Source organism: Balaenoptera physalus (genome assembly GCF_965194825.1).
Source record: "Balaenoptera physalus genome assembly, chromosome: 1".
Lineage (NCBI taxonomy): Eukaryota > Metazoa > Chordata > Mammalia > Artiodactyla > Balaenopteridae > Balaenoptera > Balaenoptera physalus.
Window position 1 is genome coordinate 115062991 of NC_138882.1, and position 18245 is coordinate 115081235.

The 18245-nt window shown below is 50.3% G+C and overlaps 1 protein-coding gene across 2 annotated transcripts; it reads left to right on the forward strand.

The window, feature by feature from the left end:
• The first annotated feature begins 2722 nt into the window (after positions 1-2722).
• Positions 2723-17504, forward strand: GFI1 (growth factor independent 1 transcriptional repressor). Of its 2 annotated transcripts, XM_082477862.1 has the most exons (7): positions 2723-3568; positions 5967-6164; positions 6485-6667; positions 8667-9148; positions 9278-9415; positions 10467-10632; positions 13318-17504. In XM_082477862.1, the coding sequence occupies exons 2-7, from the start codon at positions 6050-6052 to the stop codon at positions 13494-13496; spliced, it is 1263 nt and encodes a 420-aa protein (XP_082333988.1). In that variant the 5' UTR covers positions 2723-3568; positions 5967-6049; the 3' UTR covers positions 13497-17504. The 2 variants fall into 2 exon arrangements, with proteins under 2 accessions (XP_082333988.1, XP_082333989.1); XM_082477863.1 differs by lacking the exon at positions 9278-9415 and having other exon boundaries at positions 6485-6715.
• Positions 17505-18245: the final 741 nt, after the last annotated feature.

Consider the following 18245-nt stretch of genomic DNA (forward strand, 5'->3'; position numbering starts at 1 on the left):
TGATTCATTTTTTTTCCCTGACCTTTGATTTAAAAAAAAAAATCCAAGTCCCTGCAAATTGCTGTCACAAAGTTTACTTATGCAAAGTTGAACAAATTGAATCAGGACCTGGGACAAGGCGGTTAAACCTAGGACACCTTCACTGGGAGCATTCTTCCATTCTTGGTGCCCAGAGGATCCTGTGAAGAGTGGAAATCAAAGGACTGCTCCATGGTCTTGCAAGATTGGTAGGTACTCTGACTTTATAGATGAGAAACTGAGGCTGGGAGAGTTGAGCTAATTTGTTCAAGGTCACAGGGCTAGTAACTGGCAGAACAGAGATAGATACCACGAATGACCATCGACAAAAAGCGTAGACTCTCTCCCCTCCTGATAGCATCGCTGTGAGGATCAAATGATGCAAACATCACAGAAATGTATGCTGGAAATGGAGGCATCACCCCTCCTCAGGATCACCCATTCTTCCTATGCCTCCCACAAATAGAACAGAGATGGTAACTGTAAAGCTTTGTGAAAAAAACAAGAGACTGGTAATATCCTGTTACAATTTTCTTTTTAAAAATGTCTCAAATCTTTGGTTGTAAGGAAATTCTGATCTATGAGATGCTGCTTGAAATAAATGAGCCATTGGCCAGAGCTTGGAAATGTTTGCCATATGAAGAAGGTCATTTGTTATTTGGCATCTGTAGATACATTATTATTGTTATTTAATAATAATTAGTAAATTACTGACAAAATTAGTAAATTTAACATACTCTTTAGGGAAAACCAGTATTTATAGAAAATTATGCCCCAAGCCTACATTCTGCTTACCATTATATCCAGTTCCAAAGGAATATTTGGGGGGAGGGATTCTTCCTAAATTTAAAAAAGTGTACTTTTCGGGGGGGGGGTGCTTACTCTCCTCACTCTCCGTTTAGTGGTAAATGAGAGGGAGTCTGGAGTAGTGGGAAGTCAGGTTCATTCTATCATCACTTCCAGTCCTGGCTCTATGCTGCCCCTTGGTAAGTTTCTTAACCTTTCTGGGTGTCCCTATTCTGACCTTTCTCCTTTGTCCCCCCTAAGCATGAGAATCACTTTCCAACACTATGCACCTGAGAGATAACCTGATCTCAATGGCTGAATATTTTTAATGTGTATTTATTTATTTGAATTAGTAATACATCCACATGGCTCATAACATAAAGTATGTAAAGGGGAATTCGGTGCCATTCCCCTCCCACCTGCTCCTTTCTGGGTGTCCCTGTCCCAGTCCCCAGTTTTATTTTGCAAACTCAGAGGCTGTGAAGGACAATAAAAAAGAAAAAGAAAAAAACAAAAACCAAGATGACTAGATTTACTCTGAATGAACGGGATTTATTCTAAGGTGATTATTTGTCCCCTTCAAAGTCTCCCCATGTTTTCTGAGACTTCAAACAGCAACACTAAACTACTAACTAATCACAGCACCTTTTCAAGAAATTTTGACTTTGAACTTGCTAATGTGCAAAGGAAATGGTTCAGCCATTTCTCTAGAACTTGGTTGATACTAAATTTTCTATGGTCCCATTTATCATTAAAAAAATTTTGTTTGGTCTTTTTTTTGCTGTTGCATAAGATAGAAGGAAAAAAGAAAGATGTGTTTTCTACTGCTTTAAGATTTTTATACCTTAGGCCAGAACAAAGCACACAAATAAAAACTTTAACAAAATGACCTTAATTTCCCTTCAGCTAGTTCAATATTTGTAGTCCTTCTGATTAAGATTGCTTACCTCTGCATTTATTTATAAAGAGTGTGTTAAGCAAATGAACAGTGGTGTAAGGAGGACGCAGTCACACAATTAAGATGCGTGTATGGTCCCACACCTGGCACATAGTAGGTGTGCAGCCATTGCTGTATAAAACGTCTAAATTATTAAAGCACGCTTGAAGCACGGCAATAGTAGTCAAATATTTTCCACAAACCTTTAGATTTACAATGCAAATTAAAAATCATTTTTAAAAAACATTCTCTAAGGACTTTTTTTGCATGACAACTTTGGATTAATCTAAAAAATAGCAAGTTATTTTGCAAGAACTGAGGAACACCACTCCCTTCTCCCGGTATCTGACACTGGAAATTTATTGTGCAGGAAGTAGTGATCAAAATCTAACTCAATTCATTTAGGAAAGTAAGGTAATTATAACGATATCCATCCCCCTTAGTAAAGGGTTTAGGCTTTAAGTACACACCACAGGCCGCACTCTATGGACCATGACGTACAGTCTAGCGTTGGAGGTCGCTGCATTTGTTTATTTATGGGTGAGGTTTTAATTTTTCCTATTCTACTACAATTAATTAGTTAATTAGTGCCATTCATTCATTTACTCAGTCCACAGACATTTGCTACGAGCCCACCAGGACACAATGCTGTAGATCCACCCCTAACCTCATGGAACACACAATCCCAGCGAAGAATGACGTTTCAATAATCAGCAGGGTAGTGCTTTTATGGCGCTTTACCGCTCCCCTCCCGACTAGGTGCCTGGGTTGACCTCAGGCGGTGGCGGAGCCCGCGCCTTGGGTACGGCTCTCCCTGGCTTGCCCCGGCAGGGCGGGGTCAGCCGAGCAGCCGCCGTCGCTGCCCCCGCGCGCGCGCTCCCTCCCGCACGGCCTTTAATTTCGCAGCTCCGACCACCGGAAATTAGCCGCCGGCCGAGCGGACCCGGCCCAGCGCGGGCGATCGCGGCGTGGGGAGGGCGCGCCCGCCAGTCCAGCCGGGCGCCCGCGGGACGCGCCGCCTGCGCCCTCTCGGCCGGGGGCTCGGCGCTCGCCCACCTCTTCCAAATTTAACCATTACCTAAATCCGAAGGGAAATGAGCAAACCTCTGGGATTGGGTGTCAAGGTATTTTCAGCCTTGTTGGGCGTATTTATCCCGAAGTGTTTCCACAACAAGCTATTTCGGGGCCGCGGGGCAGGTTTCGCTCTGCGGACGCCGCGGCCACTCGCCGGGCTCCAGGCCGGCGGCACCGCTGGCGGGTGATTCACGGCCCCGACCCGGGGGCGGCGCAGCCCAAGCAGGCAGCGGGGTTGTGGGGGGGTGTCCCGGACCAGATGGGCGGGGAGGCTTCCTCGGAGCTGGGCGCTCCCACCCCCTGCGCTCCAGTCAATCTGTGTCCTGAATCTGTGACTTCTTCTCGCTGCGGAAGTCTCCCAGGAGCCAAGAATAGTTCATTTTCTTTCGAGTCATTTCTAGTGCCTGGGTGTTTGGGCCCTCCGGGTCTCCCCATCTCCCGCCGTCCCGCAGAGAAAAAACGGGGAGGGCCGCAGGGGAGGGCGGCTAGAAAGGCCAGGCCCCCTGTCCGCCTCCTATACCCTTGCGCAAAGGGGGAGCGCGCCCGCCGCCCGACTGGGGCTTGGGGGGCAGGTCTGACAGGGCTAAGCGAGCTACTCCTTAACGCTCAGGAAGTGAAGCTTGTGGTTTTGGGGGCTGAGCTCGGAAGATTAAAAAAGGAGAGAGAGAGAGAGAGAGAGACAGCGCGGTCTCTCCCGAAAGCAACTCAGTTTGAAAACTCTCGGAGCGCGATACCCGCGCCCTGACCCCGCAGGTAGGTCCGCTGCGCCTCCCTCCCTGGCGGGGGCGGACGCAGGAACTGGCGGGACACCGGCACTGCGGGGGCGACCAGAGGGCGCTGCCAGGTTCCCACCCGCTGCCGGCCGCAGTTCGGGAACCAAAAGAGCTCTATCCTCTTGGTCCCCGCGCGACCCGCACGGAGGGGCTGGGGATCTGGCTCAGGGGGCGCACGCCAGGCGGTTTGGTCGTTCTGCAGGGGAGCGGGATCCACCGGGAAGGAAACATCTGGTGGGGAGGCGGAGGCAGCTGGGCACAGGAGGCTGCCCGCTTGCGCCTCCAGCTCCCGCCTTCCCAGGCCCTGACAGTGAAGAGAGGCCCGGCCGGCCCGCGTGCGCCGAGGAGGCCGCCCCGCCCCCGGGCGCCAGCTGCTGCGAGAGGTCGCCTTCCCACGCGATCAGCCCTTGGTCCTACCACCCCTCTACCCATTCCACCCTCCCAGGAACGGACAGAGCCAGCCAGGATGAAAAGGAGGCGCAGGGCTGTGGCCTGAGTCGGGAGGTCGCTTCCGTGCCAGTCAGTCCAGACTCAGCGGTGGCGCGGACAGCTCACCCCCTGCATTCCCGCCCCCGTCCCGCTCCGCGCCAACGCAGACCCAAACCGCAGCAGGGCCCTCGGGACATTTTCACCCCATTTTCCTTTTCCTCCGAGCTTCATGGTTGTTTAAGAAATTGGTTTTGGATTTGTGGTGTCTAAGTATACAGCCGACGGAGCAGCTCACGCCGGGGCGCAGGGAAAACTGAATCGGCAGTGCTTCGCCCTAGGGCAGCCGAGCACCCCGAGGCCTCCTGAAGCCCCGACCCTTAGGGGCCGGCCCGGGTACGGGCAACACCCTCAATCCTAGGGGCCTTCTGGCGTTTAGGACACGGGAAACGTCCCTTGGGACTCAGCTATATGTCCCAGCGGTCTTTTCTCCTAAGCCTGTCCCATTCCTCCTCCGGGGAAGGGGACACGGTGGGGCGTGGAGCAAGAACTCGTGTTGATTCCGGAGCGCCAACTGGCAGACTTAGACTCTGTCCTGCATCTTTCTCTGGGAGCCGCACGGTTCCTAGTCCGGCAGAATAAGTCGCGCGAAGCTCAAAGATGAGGGGTCCTTCCCAGACCCGGGATCCCCAGGGCCCTTGTTTCTGAAATAACCAAGACAACCGAGAGCTGCGCTGCCCGAAGAGCCTGCAGCTCGCACTTGAACCCGTCCCCCATCGCCTTCACCCTGAGAGAAAGGCAGATTCGTTCTCCCCAAACCTCCTAGCCCGCCAGGTCCCGCCCCCGGAGCGAGCCCCAGGAAAGGCCGTAGGCGCTGCCCCGCCTCCCCGCCGGGCTCAGGTTTCGACCCCGGGATTAGGTGAACTGATTGGGGGGTTAATGAGAGCGGCGTAGCGGGCAGCTAGCTCCCTCCCAGGCCCGCGCCCCAATCCCGACTCTCTAGCTGCTGCCAGAGCAGCCTGCGCTCTCCCGCGTCCTCTAAACGGTTGGTTCTCTGCGGACTCCAGCACACCGCGCGTTTCATAGCCGTCGCGCGCGAACCCGGCTCGACTTCCCCAGGGCGAGGCTTTTGGTGAGCAGAACGGAAAGTGCTTTTTCCCGGGACTTTGTTTCCGAGGTTAGGTCTCCATGGTCTGGTGTGTTTTGCCCCGATCCCTGCCTGTTCCCTCCGCACCCGCGTCTCCAGGCCAATTTTTTCCCCGCGTGGGGCACAAGTGAGGGGCGATCAAGATCACCGGGAAGCGAGTTCTTCCCGGGGCCTTGATTGGTCCTCTGCCACCTGCTTCCCTACCTTCCTGCCTTCTTTCTCCGGCCTTTGCTTCCCGCAGTCCTTCTGATGCAGTTCCCCCGACCCCGCCCCTCAATCAGCCAGAGGCGTCTCGCCCCTGACCCCCTTTCACTACAGTCTGTAGCCGGCTCTTGGAGGGCTTGGTTCTTTGCCTCAACCCGGTCCGCGACCACCGACACATTCCGCCCTCCCCCGCCCTAAATTGATCCGCGCGTCTACGCCTTTTTCCCCAACCCAAGAGCGGATCCAGACAAGCGGTGTGTGGTCGAGTTGGGGTAACTGGCCCGTTGGGGACTTCGGCTCTCGGAGAGTTTGATTACCAAAATGAGTTTTGCTAGGGAAGGGGAGGGGCCGAGGGGCGTGGGCAGGGCAGAAGGAAGAGGCCTGAGTCTGAGCCCGGGGACGGGTTTTACCGCTGAGCGGCGGCGGCTGGCTCGCGACACCTGTCCGAGTGCCACCTGGTGAGCGCGGCGCAGCGGGGCCAAGCCCCTCCTCCCGCGGGCCTTCCTCCCTCCTTCCTGGCCCGAGCTTTCTTTACTCCGCTGCCCAGTCCCGGGTCTCGGAGCGTGCTGACCCGCGTTTCCACCCTGTTCTCCTCTCGCAGGTCTCCGCCAGACTGGGGCTTACGGTGGGCTGACGGAGGCTCCAGGGACCCTTGGAGCAGAGTGGGGAGCGCGCCCGACCACCATGCCGCGTTCGTTCCTGGTTAAGAGCAAAAAGGCTCACAGTTACCACCAGCCGCGCTCCCCGGGACCCGACTATTCCCTCCGCCTGGAGAATGTACTGGCGCCAGGCGGAGCAGGTGCGGGGCGTGCGCGGGCCGGGCGGGGCCGCTCCCGGGGCCATAGACTCTGTGTCCCGCCACACCATCCCCCAGGAACCGGGAAGGGCGGTCCCGAAGCCCCTTTGCTGCCTTTTTTGTTACCTACCTTTCAGGTTCCTTCCGGGCTTGTCGCCTAGGTGCCAAGGCCTCTCTGCTCCCGCCCTTGGATCCGGGAGGGTTCCGGCCGGGTCTGGGGAGAGCTGAGGGATCCCAGGTGCCACGGTCTGGGGGGCGCCGCTTCAGAACCATCGGGCCCATCCAGACCCAACCTGAGCCCCTATCCTGCCTCCTCTCCGCAGACAGCACCTCGAGCACAGGCGGGGCGAAGGCGGAGCCCCGGGGTCGTTTGTCCCCCGAGTCTCAGCTGACCGAAGCCCCCGACAGAGCCTCCACGTCCCCCGGCAGCTGTGAGGGCAGCGTCTGCGATCGGAGCTCGGAGTCTGAGGACTTCTGGAGGCCTCCGTCGCCTTCTGTGTCTCCAGGTAGGGACCCGTTGGGAGCTCTGGGGCCCGGGCGGCAGAGACCCCGCGGTGAGGAATGAACCGGAGCGGCTTTGGGCACAGAAATGCCAAATGGATGGCGGAGAGTCTTTCTGAGAGGAGGGAGCTTGTTCATGGGCCCCGCAGGGAGGCATCGGCTTCTCTGGGACAGGGACAGCCTGCTCGCGGGGTCGGCTGCTTGGATCCCAGGCAGTGCTGGGATCCCAGAATCCAGACCCCCGAGTCTCAAACGGAGACCTGGGCAGTCTGAGAGAAAAGTGTCGTTGCCTTTAAAAATTAAGCTCGCTCCCGCGGCGTTGGGCCTGACAGAGCTGGGCACCAAGCGGGAGGGACCGGTCCGGGACGAAAATCTCGGCCCCCCGCTAGGTCTTCGCAGGCGCGGATTGGGGGCCTACTTCATTTTTCGTTCTGCCGGGTTGGCCCGGCTTTGGGGACCCGCCCGTTGGTTTCATTTCCAGCCAGCAATAGAGCTTCGCGCAAACCGACTGCACGTTGGGTGGGAGCGAGTCTCCGGTTCCGGCGGTGGGGAATGGAGAGCGCAGAACAGCGGGATTCTGCCGAGGGTTATTTCCAGATTTAATTTACTAGTTTTAAAAGATACCCCCGGGCTTCCCTGGTGGCGCAGTGGTTGAGAATCTGCCTGCCAATGCAGGGGACATGGGTTCAAGCCCTGGTCTGGGAAGATCCCACATGCCGCGGAGCAACTAGGCCCGTGAGCCACAACTACTGAGCCTGCGCGTCTGGAGCCTGTGCTCCGCAACAAGAGAGGCCGCGACAGTGAGAGGCCCGCGCACCGCGATGAAGAGTGGCCCCCACTTGCCGCAACTAGAGAAAGCCCTCGCACAGAAACGAAGACCCAACACAGCCAAATAAATAAATAAAAAAAAAAAAAAAAAAAAAAAGATACCCCCAACCCCGTCCCACGCTCAGTGCGTCGACTTGGCTAAAGAGAGTGCGTCTGGGAGCCGGCGACCCGAGGGTCCTCCTTGGCTGTGCAGGACACCGCCGCGCAAGGACTGGGCACCGCCGGAATCTCCGACGGAAACTCGAAATGCAGCTTCTCACTGAAGCGGCTAGCCTGGGCTGAAGTCTGCGGTGTCTGTGAACAGATTAGTAAATCCGTATGCACTTAGGGAAAAGTATATATTGGTATTTGGTTTTAGCAAAATTTGCATGGGTCGGGGTGCAGAAGGCCGCGAATTCGGAAAGCTGTTTGTCTGGCAGGTGGTGACTAAACCTTAAATTGTAAATTATTCCTCTAAGAAATTCGTGGGATTTTTTCTTTTTTCTCTGTCAAATTATGACAGGACTGGGAATAGGGAGTATTTAGCAAGCCCGAGCCCCCTTCCCACTGGCCCTTTGCTACCTGCATTGGGTATTTAATAACTGAGAAATGTTAACGCCTTCCCGTTTTTTATTTTTTCCTAGACAGATATGTCTCGGATAGGCCGGGCCGCATTTTATTGGTCCTCTCTGCCTCCCTCCTTCCCGATTCCGGGAAAGAAAAAGGAGTAGAACACGTAGGGGCCGGGAGAGCGCCGGAGCTGGGCCCTCTGCCCACAAGCTCGGCCCAGGGCCGGAACGGCCGCCGCTTTCTCCTCCCGCGCAGCTCCGCTCTGCTCGGAGCATTTTTGAAGCGTGGCGCGTCTTTCTCTATGGGGCCGCCAGATGTGCTGGTCCAGCCAGAAAAGACTCTCTTAACGCCATGCGCTTCCGCTGACCTGGCACAGAATTTACCTCTCTCCTCACCTGCTGTCATTTTAAGTTTCTGTGTGCTGCCTTGTCGCCTCCAGTGGTCCTCGAGGCCCCAGGGACCCGGCCAGCGTTTGAGCCTGGGGGCTTCCCTGGCACGCTGCGAGAGGCCTGGCGCACCGAGTGCTGCACAAGGGCTGGGTGCCTGGCACTTCGCAGACACACCGACTGGCCGACGCCGCCGGGTCTCGGGCCTGACCTAACCGGACGCCCTCTTGTGCCTCCACAGCCTCGGAGAAGTCGGTGTGCCCCTCGCTGGACGAAGTTCAGCCCTTCTCCCTGCCCTTCAAGCCGTACTCGTGGAGCGGTCTGGCGGGTTCCGACCTGCGGCACCTGGTGCAGAGCTACAGGCCGTGCGCGGCCCTGGAGCGCGGCGCTGGCCTGGGCCTCTTCTGCGAGCGCGCCCCGGAGCCAGGCCACCCCGCGGCGCTCTACGGCCGGGAGCGGGCTGCTGGCGGCGCGGGGGCCGGGGCGCCCGGGGTAGGCAGCGCAGGAGGCGGAGCTGCCGGCGGCGCGGGCCTGGGGCTCTACCGCGACTTTGGGCCCGCGGCGGCAGGACTGTACGAGAGGCCGGCGACCGGCGGGCTGTACCCGGAGAGCGGCCACGGGCTGCACGGCGACAAGGGCACCGGCGTCAAGGTGGAGTCGGAGCTGCTGTGCACCCGCCTGCTGATGGGCGGCGGCGCCTACAAGTGCATCAAGTGCAGCAAGGTGAGGCTCCCTCGCGCCTGGCTTTAGCGGCCCCGCGCCCCCGCGCCCCCGCCCCCGGCCCGCGCCCAGCCAGCGTCCGCGCCCCTCGGCCCCTCTCAGCGGCCCTCTCCCCGGCCCCACCCGCCTCAGGTGTTCTCCACACCGCACGGGCTCGAGGTGCACGTGCGCAGGTCCCACAGCGGCACGAGACCCTTTGCGTGCGAGATATGCGGCAAGACCTTCGGGCACGCGGTGAGCCTGGAGCAGCACAAAGCCGTGCACTCGCAGGTAAGCGCGGGACGCACGGCCGCGCGCCGCCCTGCTCAGGTTTTCGCGTTCTGGCATCTTCTGCTTCTCTGTGCAGCACCGACCGCTCTCTGCCTGGCACCTTTCTCCTTGGACTTCCCCCGACTGCCCCCAGTATCCTCTGCCACGTCCCCTTACTCAGACGTAGGCGTGCAGGGAAAGGTGCGTGGTTGCCGGCTCAGGGCTCGAGGCAGCCCTGGAGTTTGGTGTCACATCATTGTGAGACTCCAGAATGTGATCCCCATCATTACTTTGGGTTTGAGAAGGGCTTGTATGCACTCTTGCAGCGGATATGTCAGATTTATTAGCTCTGTTTCTTGGCCTCTTTGTTTTTACCAAATGGCTGTCACTTAATCTGCATTGACCCCTCCTGACTGAAGAAGAGGAATCTCAGCTCATTTAGAGCATCCAGTATTTGTCCCGCTGTTCTTTCAGTTATTCACTTATAAATATTTGTTGCTCAACTTCCAGGTGCTAGGTACATGAGAATCCAGTAACACACCAGGTATCCTTGACAGGATCCCCTCACAGAGATTACAGTTTAGCTGAGAGATAGAGGCTATGTAGATAAGCAAATAAGTTCGCAAGTAACTATGACAGAAGAATGCTTACTTACAGAGACCTATTTACTAAAAAGAGTAATCTCCCGTCTCCTTCAACACCCACACTGGCTGGGGGAAGGCGGGAGGAGCCTCTCAAGTGACTGAGGTCTAAGCCTCCTGTTGAGGAGGGTGGAGAAGTGTTTGTAAATTGGTGTCAAAAAAGCAGGGTGGGGATACGTTTTGGCCAAGGGGTGTGGAAGTTTGTGGCTGAAAAGTGTTTGGGTTGAAAAAGTGTTAAAGGGGTAGAGGATATGGGTGGGAAGGGTAGAGGTTGGAAATAAATGGGAGGAGAGAGGATAATGGGGCAGGCTATGGGGAAGGGGAGTCTGAAGGAAGGGAGAGCCCTAGCTTTGGGCTAGTGTCAGGTTGGTGGTGAGGAGAATGGCAGCCTAGACCATTGCAATAGTAATGCCACCTCTTTCTCTCCACAGGAACGGAGCTTTGACTGTAAGATCTGTGGCAAGAGCTTCAAGAGGTCATCTACACTGTCCACACACCTACTCATCCACTCAGACACCCGGCCCTACCCCTGTCAGTACTGTGGCAAGAGGTTCCACCAGAAATCAGACATGAAGAAACACACCTTCATCCACACTGGTGAGCTGAAGGCCCCTGGCTTGTAGGAAACACCTGTTGAGGGGTGGAACGTGGGGGGTGGAGGTCATTGTTTTTCTCCCTGAGGCCAACATAATTCACCTTCTCTGTGATATTCTTGCCCCAGAATGAGTGGTGGAAATGGCCTTCCAGATGGAGTTAATCACTGCATGTGTGTTAAAAAAAAACAAAACAAGGAGGCACAGATTCTCTTAGGTTCATTTACATACGTGGTTCTCCCCAGAGAGGCTTTGATTTGGGGTTATATCTGAAGAACCACTCAGCAGGTCAGCTGCAAGTTTTCTATCCTTGCAAAGAATATTTTCCTCTAGTTTAGCAGCTGCTCCAACTGCTGCCTGCTCTAGGTGAGACATGAAGCTCCAGGGTCCTCTCAGAGTGTTGCTCTAAATGTTTACCTAGAGATTGAGACTTTCTCTAGGGCTACCACCCAGCCTTTTGCGGGAGGGTCTTATGTGTGACCTTTTGGCTGCATTTTTAGGAATCTGACAGCTTATTCTAACTGAACAAGGGAAAAAATGGTAACTATTACTAGGCTTTTTCTGCTAAGCACTTTTAAAATGCATTATCTCATTTTATGCTCACAACAACTCAGGGAGGTAGACTACTCCTTATCCCCATTTTAGAGATGAGGAAAGTGAGGCACCTGCCCAGGGTCATATTGCTAGCAAGTGGCAAAGCCAGGACTTGAATTCAGGTCTGTCTGCTCTCAAATGTCTATCCTGTTGACCACTGTTTATTATATTCTATTTTCAAAGCCAAGGGGATTGGTGGATATAGAAAGCTTCTATTCACTTATTGCCCTTTTCAAAATATCAGCAAGTTTGTCATAACAATGATAAGTCTTTAGCCTATTATGATGCTTTATAATGTACAAAGTGCTTTCAAATTTATCTCTTCATTCGATTCTTACTGCCGTCCCGTATAGTAGAAGGAGCTGCTCTTACCATCCTGAAACTCAGAGAGATGGAATGATTTACCAAAGGTCAGACTGAGAGTAAATCATAGGGCTGTGGAATGCTCTGGCTTCCAATCCTGAACTCTTTCTCTAACATTTTGATTGTGTGTAGGTGGCAGTTTTAATGCCAGGAACACTCTCTTTAATAGTCAACAAGACATTTACACAAGATCCAGAATTTTATTTTATTTTAGAAGATGAATACTGACTTAAATTGTTCCAAACAATCACCGTTGATGTTTACAAATATGCTTGGGCAGTGTAGATGCCCCCATCAGAAAACCTAGAAAAACATCCTACTTTAATCATGCTTTCTTGCCTGAAATTTCCATGCAACTCGCTCCTTTTGAGTAAAGGTATTCAAGACGCTCACCAAAATGCAACTAGGATCTTGACTGAATGAAACATTAAGCCCTTATCAAACATTTACATTATAGCTAGAATTCGTTTCTCAGATTTGTTTGACCCTAAGGGATAGGATAAGTTTTGATGATTGGTTCCTTATCAAGGAAATCTGAAGCACAAAGATAGAAAGGGGTACAGCAAGAGGAACAGAGGGTTCCTCAAAAACAGACTTCTTCTATTTTGCATTTTTTCCAAGGCCAAACCCTGACTATAATGCCTGCTGAGGCTATTTGGAAAATCATGCTACTTTCCCAAATGTTAAACAGCATATGAATTGGGGGGAAAACAAACCCTTTTCTATTACTTATTTAAAGGTATTTTATTTATTTATTTTTGGCTGCGTTGGGTCTTTGTTGCTGCGCTTGGGCTTTCTGTAGTTGTGGCAAGCGGGGGGCTACTCTTCGTTGCGGTGCATGGGCTTCTCATTGCGGTGGCTTCTCTTGTTGCAGAGCACGGGCTCTAGGCGCCCGGGCTTCAGGAGTTGTGGCTCGCGGGCTCTGGAGCGCAGGCTCAGTAGTTGTGGCACACGGGCTTAGTTGTTCCGCGGCATGTGAGATCTTCGCGGACCAGGACTCGAACCCGTGTCCCCTGCATTGGCAGGTGGATTCTTAACGACTGTGCCACCAGGGAAGCCTATCTGCTATTTATTAATCTATGGTGAAGAGTCGCTGGTATATAAAGAATCCTGTGATTAACCTCATAAAAAGAAAGTAAAATCAAGACAGAAAAGGATCAGCTGCCTTAAGAAATACTTTGTGACCCAGACGTGGATTTTTTAAAATAAGACTTCTAGAAATGCCCATGCTTTCAAATACATCCTGTTGTCCTCCAAGAGCAAGAAAGAAGACAGGCTCACTGGTCCATACAAACCAACACCCACCTGGAAACTCAGATTTGAAAACTTCCTCTCAATTAGAACAGAGTCACGTGGTTTGAAAGACAGCACCCCAGCCCCTTGCGCTGAACATCTGCTGTGGGAGCTCTCTACTTCTAAAGCCAAGGGAGTCCTCCCAGGGCGGATTCAGCTGCGTGTCTGGGGAGGGCACGTGGCCTTTGCTCTGTTTCCGTTTAGCAGGAAACGGTTTGAGGCCTCTGGCTGGGAACCCCCACCCGGCGAGTCTCCCTTTCACCTGGTGCACCCCTGGCTTCCCGGGACTTGCACTGCCACACACGGCACCCTCCAAGCTGCTCAGAGGCCCTAGACTGTGGTGCAGCCAGCCGCTGCCAAGAGCTTGCGGGTCACAGTGAGTCCCCTCTAGCTCTATCACAGACTCATGCTTCCTCCCCTCCCCCTTCCATCCCTGTAGGTGAGAAGCCCCACAAGTGCCAGGTGTGTGGCAAGGCATTCAGCCAGAGCTCCAACCTCATCACCCACAGCCGCAAGCACACAGGCTTCAAGCCCTTCGGCTGCGACCTGTGTGGAAAGGGCTTCCAGAGGAAGGTGGACCTCAGGCGGCACCGGGAGACACAGCATGGGCTCAAGTGAGCGCCTTGGCCGGCTGCAGGCGCAGTTAGGCACGCAACACTACGGAGGGCAGCCTCCCCACTTGCCACCAGCCACTTCCGCAGATCCCACCAGGGTGATCCCCCTTCCCTTTTCTCCCTGGAGCCGCCAGAGGGGATAAGTTACCTTTTCGAATTTCAGCCTGGAGTGGGAACCAAATGACTGCCTGGGTATGGGACTCACCGAATAGGTTCCTCTACATCTGAAGACTCCACATGGAGAGGCAATCAGATAAAATCTCGGGCCTCACAGTCCTTCCTATTCCCAGCCCTGTTCCACAGATAGGAAGGTCCTTCAGGTTTCTTCCCTCCTCCTTCTGACCTACCCCAGATACTTGTGTGGAGGAGGAGGAATCATCATTTACAAGGTAAACATATTAATGTTTTTATCTGGAATGAAGAATGAGTGTTATTTTATTGTTTTCCTTCTGGGGAGTTTTTTGACCCCTTTTTGTTGGGTGCTGCCTATAAAGGTTGGAGGAATCATTTCTTCCACTTGGAAACTGGTTCAGAAACTGATTTGGGAAAGGAATTTCATACTTTTGAAATTACAAGATACACTGTGTATCCTGCCCCAAGAAGGAGCAGAAGAAAAGTCGGCTTGGTGAGGAGAAGAGATTAGACGTCCTCCCTCCAGGAGGCCTGTGAAGGCTTCTTCAGAAGAGGTGGAAGCACAGAGCAATGCCTTTGGACAAGATTGTCATCCATTCATTCAGCAAATGTCTATTGACCACCAGTTACCATGGTTTCAGGCCCTATGCTAGGTACTGGGGTGCCAGAGAGTAAAGTCTCTGTCTGCCTCTGCCCCACAACTCCGAGTAGCTGGGTCTATTCTCCCCCCGCCCAAAGGAATTCTGAGAAGGTAAAACAGAATCTTGAAACTTCCCTTCTGACTGTTTGGATTTTATCAAACATAAATGAAAAATAGCTGAACAGATACTTCAAAGATTTTTGTGTATATTCAGTTTTTTTATTGTTAAGCTGATATTTTTAAGATGTCTAAGCTAGCAGGCATGTGAAGGCTCTGTCTTCAACTCTTTGAACCCTCCATGTGTACCACAGAGGAAAAAAAAAGTGGTGTTTTTACTATGATGAAGTTTGTAAATGTTTTTAGATCTTCTGGAGTGCATTATGTTTGTTAATACATATTTATTAGAGTGATGTTTTAAGTTAATAAAGTATTAAGACTCTTACATATTGCTTTTCATTTAGGCAGGGAATTTGGGAAAGAACTTTGTTTTGGTCTCTAGGGGCAGTTGGCACTGAAGGAAACTGGAGCAGAGTATAAAAGTAAAGCAGACAAGCTAACATCCAGAAGAGAGTAAAATCCAATTGCTCTGGTTTTCATGTGCTTTTTTCTTTTCTTCTGTGCCTGAGCTCCTTCTTTCTTAGCAGAACTAGGGATACAAAAGTAAGTTCCTACCTTGCCGAGTCTCTGATGTCCTACATGTACATGGGCTTTTTATTCTGAGAGTTTCAGGTTTTTTGTTTTTGTTTTTAAACAGGACAGAAGGCTCCCAGATGAATAAAGGCATTACGAGCCTTAGGTCTAGAGACTGAGTCTTAGTCACGACTCTGTCACCAACATACCATGTGACTTGGGCAAATCCTTTGACCTTCCCGATACTGGTTTCCTTCACCATACAATGAAGATATGGTTCTGTCATCACAATCCGAACCTGACTACTTTGATTCTCTGGAGACAGAGGGGAAAGAAAGTATCTGAGACCGATTAGCTGCCTCACCTAAGGCAAGTTATAAATCTGAAGACTGATGAGGGGCAGTAAAATTGGCATCTGGGTTATTTCTGGCTCTATCCCACCTTTGGGAATTTCTGGCATAAATCAGGCCTTTAAAAGAATGAAACCAGAATAAGGTCCTGGCCTAAATCCCAACTACCTGTACTCTTTCTAATACTCAGCCAAGGTATTGCACAGCCCATGGTGACCATCAGCAGCTTGTCCATTTCTGTTCAAATCAATTTCACCCATATTGATTGAGTGCCGAGTATGTGCCTGGCACTGTTCTAGGTGCTAGGGATACAGCAGTGAGCACAGTGTCCTGTGGAGCTTTATATATTTGGTCACTGCTGAATCTTCAGCTCCCAGAACAGTGCCTGGCACACAGTAGGAGATCAATAAATATTTGCTGAGGTGGTAAGTGAATAAGCAGAGAAAATAAACTCCTGCTTCATCCTGGCTGGCTCTGCTCTCTCCAGCACAAAGGGAAGAGAAATTGCTTGAGGGCCAAGGAAGCAAATCTAACACATAGGACTCTCCCTGGCTTTGAGCATGCTTTTCTCCGGTCTCTCCAAATCTCGGTGTTTGGCTATCCTCACTTGGTTTTCAACACCATGTCTTTTCATGTCATTTACTCTCATTCAAAATTGAAATTTGTTCACTCTATAAGGCAGTTTAAGATAATTTTCCAGAACTGTTGGGTGAACAGTTGCAGCATCCAGGAAGCTCTTTCTAGTGTCCTGGGAAACAAAGTTCCCAGTGAATAAAGATCACAAAACGACCTTCTCACAGGATTCACTGTGCACACTGGTTGATTATTTCCAACTTGGTTTGAAAAGTAAAGAAGTTACACTGGGGGGTAAGTAGAACTGATTGAAATCTAGTTGGCTGCCCTGTCCTGCTCTACCCTTGTGACTTTTAGAACTTTGGCCCATTTTCATAATTCCTATTTATGCTATAAATGTGGAATTTTGATTTTGATGTTAATAGTGTGCTTTTTTTGGGAAAAAAAATATCCTGATATACTCAGTTCAGAATCAAAACAAATTACTGTGCCTGTTACCGTGTGAAATTTGAAGATTGCAAATATCTCTTAATGTTATTACTTGACTCCATTAAAAATACATGTGAATATTCCATGTCACATTATTCATGAGGCAGGCCCTATGCCTTTTGTCCACTGGAGTAACAGTAGAAAGGGTAACAAGAGACACCAGAGCACACCTTTGTTTCTTTCACTAAATTTTTAATAACACCTCCAGCTAGCCAGTTGGTGAAGCTCAGCTCTTGCATAAAAGTGGAAAAGCACAGCTATCTCAGAGAAGACCAACTCTTTCAGTAGCTAATTTGAGTTTGCGTTCATCTACACCACAGATGATTAAATTACCTATCAAGTGTGCCGAGCTATCAGGATTCAGGCCACGTAAAAGGTGAAATTCATCTGATTGATTTGAGACACGAATGGAACAATTGAGCTTTAAAAGCCCCGCCTTAATTAAAGGCATAGCAAAGTATCACTCTGGGTGAGTTCTTGAGTGCCATTGCCCTTGAAAATTGGGTGTTGATAGTGATTTTTTTTTTCTATTGAAGTGTCGATAGTGATTTGACCTGTGTCATTTTGTTGTGTGCCTGCTTGTTTAACCTGATCATTTAACAGAAAGAAATGAATTGAGAGGAAGGCCAAAAAGGACTTGACTACTTTTTACTGTGCATTTCTAGAGCACTATTTAAATCTCTGCTGCTATATGATTTCTAAAGTAACAACTTTTCAGGAAGTACACTATACACTTGTTCCTTAACGTTTTTTCAACATTTCATTCATTGAGTCAATTTTTTTTTTTTTAAAAAGGAATTTCATCCCAAACCCTTCTAGCTTACAAGCTTATGTTAATTTTTTAGTGCTCATTTCCAATCTACCCACATGTGTGTATATTTATGTATTTTTTACCCTGCTATCAATTTATGTCTAGATAGCTCTTTTATTTATTGATTGATAGTATGGACACATATGTGCTTAAAACTGAAATATTTATGTTTCACAATGAGAATTTTGACCATTTTATGGTTAAATTTTATTGAAATCTTAGTAGTTATTAAGGATTTTATCAGCCATTAAGATGAAGTCTTTTCTGAAGTTTTATTTTAAAGTTATTCACTTTTTAACTGAAACATATCAAGCATATGGAAAATTAAAAAGACTAATACAATAAACGTCGTTTTACCCATTGTTCTGCCATATTTACTTCAGACTTTATTTTTAAAATAAAATATTACAGACATGGTTGAATAACTTCTGGAATATGTTTATCCCCTTCCTGTCTCATCAGAGGCATCCACTATACCCAAACTGGCACACTATCATCACCGTGAATATTTTTATACCTTTACTTATACATATTCTCATAAACAACATGTAATACTGTTTAGCATATTTTAACTTAATATAAATGGTGTCATAGTGTATATATCCTTCTGCACCTTGCTTTTTTTCCCTCAATACTTTGTTTTTTGAGATTTATCCGCATTGGTACACGCAGTTTTGTTCAGTTATTTTAACTGCTGCGTATAAAATTCATTGTATGAATACTTGGTGACTAATTATGTATTCTCCTGTTGGGAGAGTTTTGGATATTTCCAGTTTTCGTTATCACAAACAATTCTGATGCAAGCAACCTTTTACATATCTCTTTGTGAAAGAGATTCTTCAGGGTATGTTTCTGGGAATGGGAATGCTGGATATCACCAAATTGCTCTCCAAAGTTGTACCAATTTACATTCCCATCAATAGTATGAGAGAATTCCTGTTGCTCCACATCTTACCAACACTTGGTATTGTCAGACTTTAAAAATGTTTGCCAATCAGGTGGATGTAAAATGTTAATGTAATTTGCATTTCCTGATTCCTAGTGAGGTTGAGAATCTTTTCATAAGTTTATTGGCCTGACAGGTTTCCTTTCCTGTGAAATGCCTATTCATGTACTTTGTCCATTTTT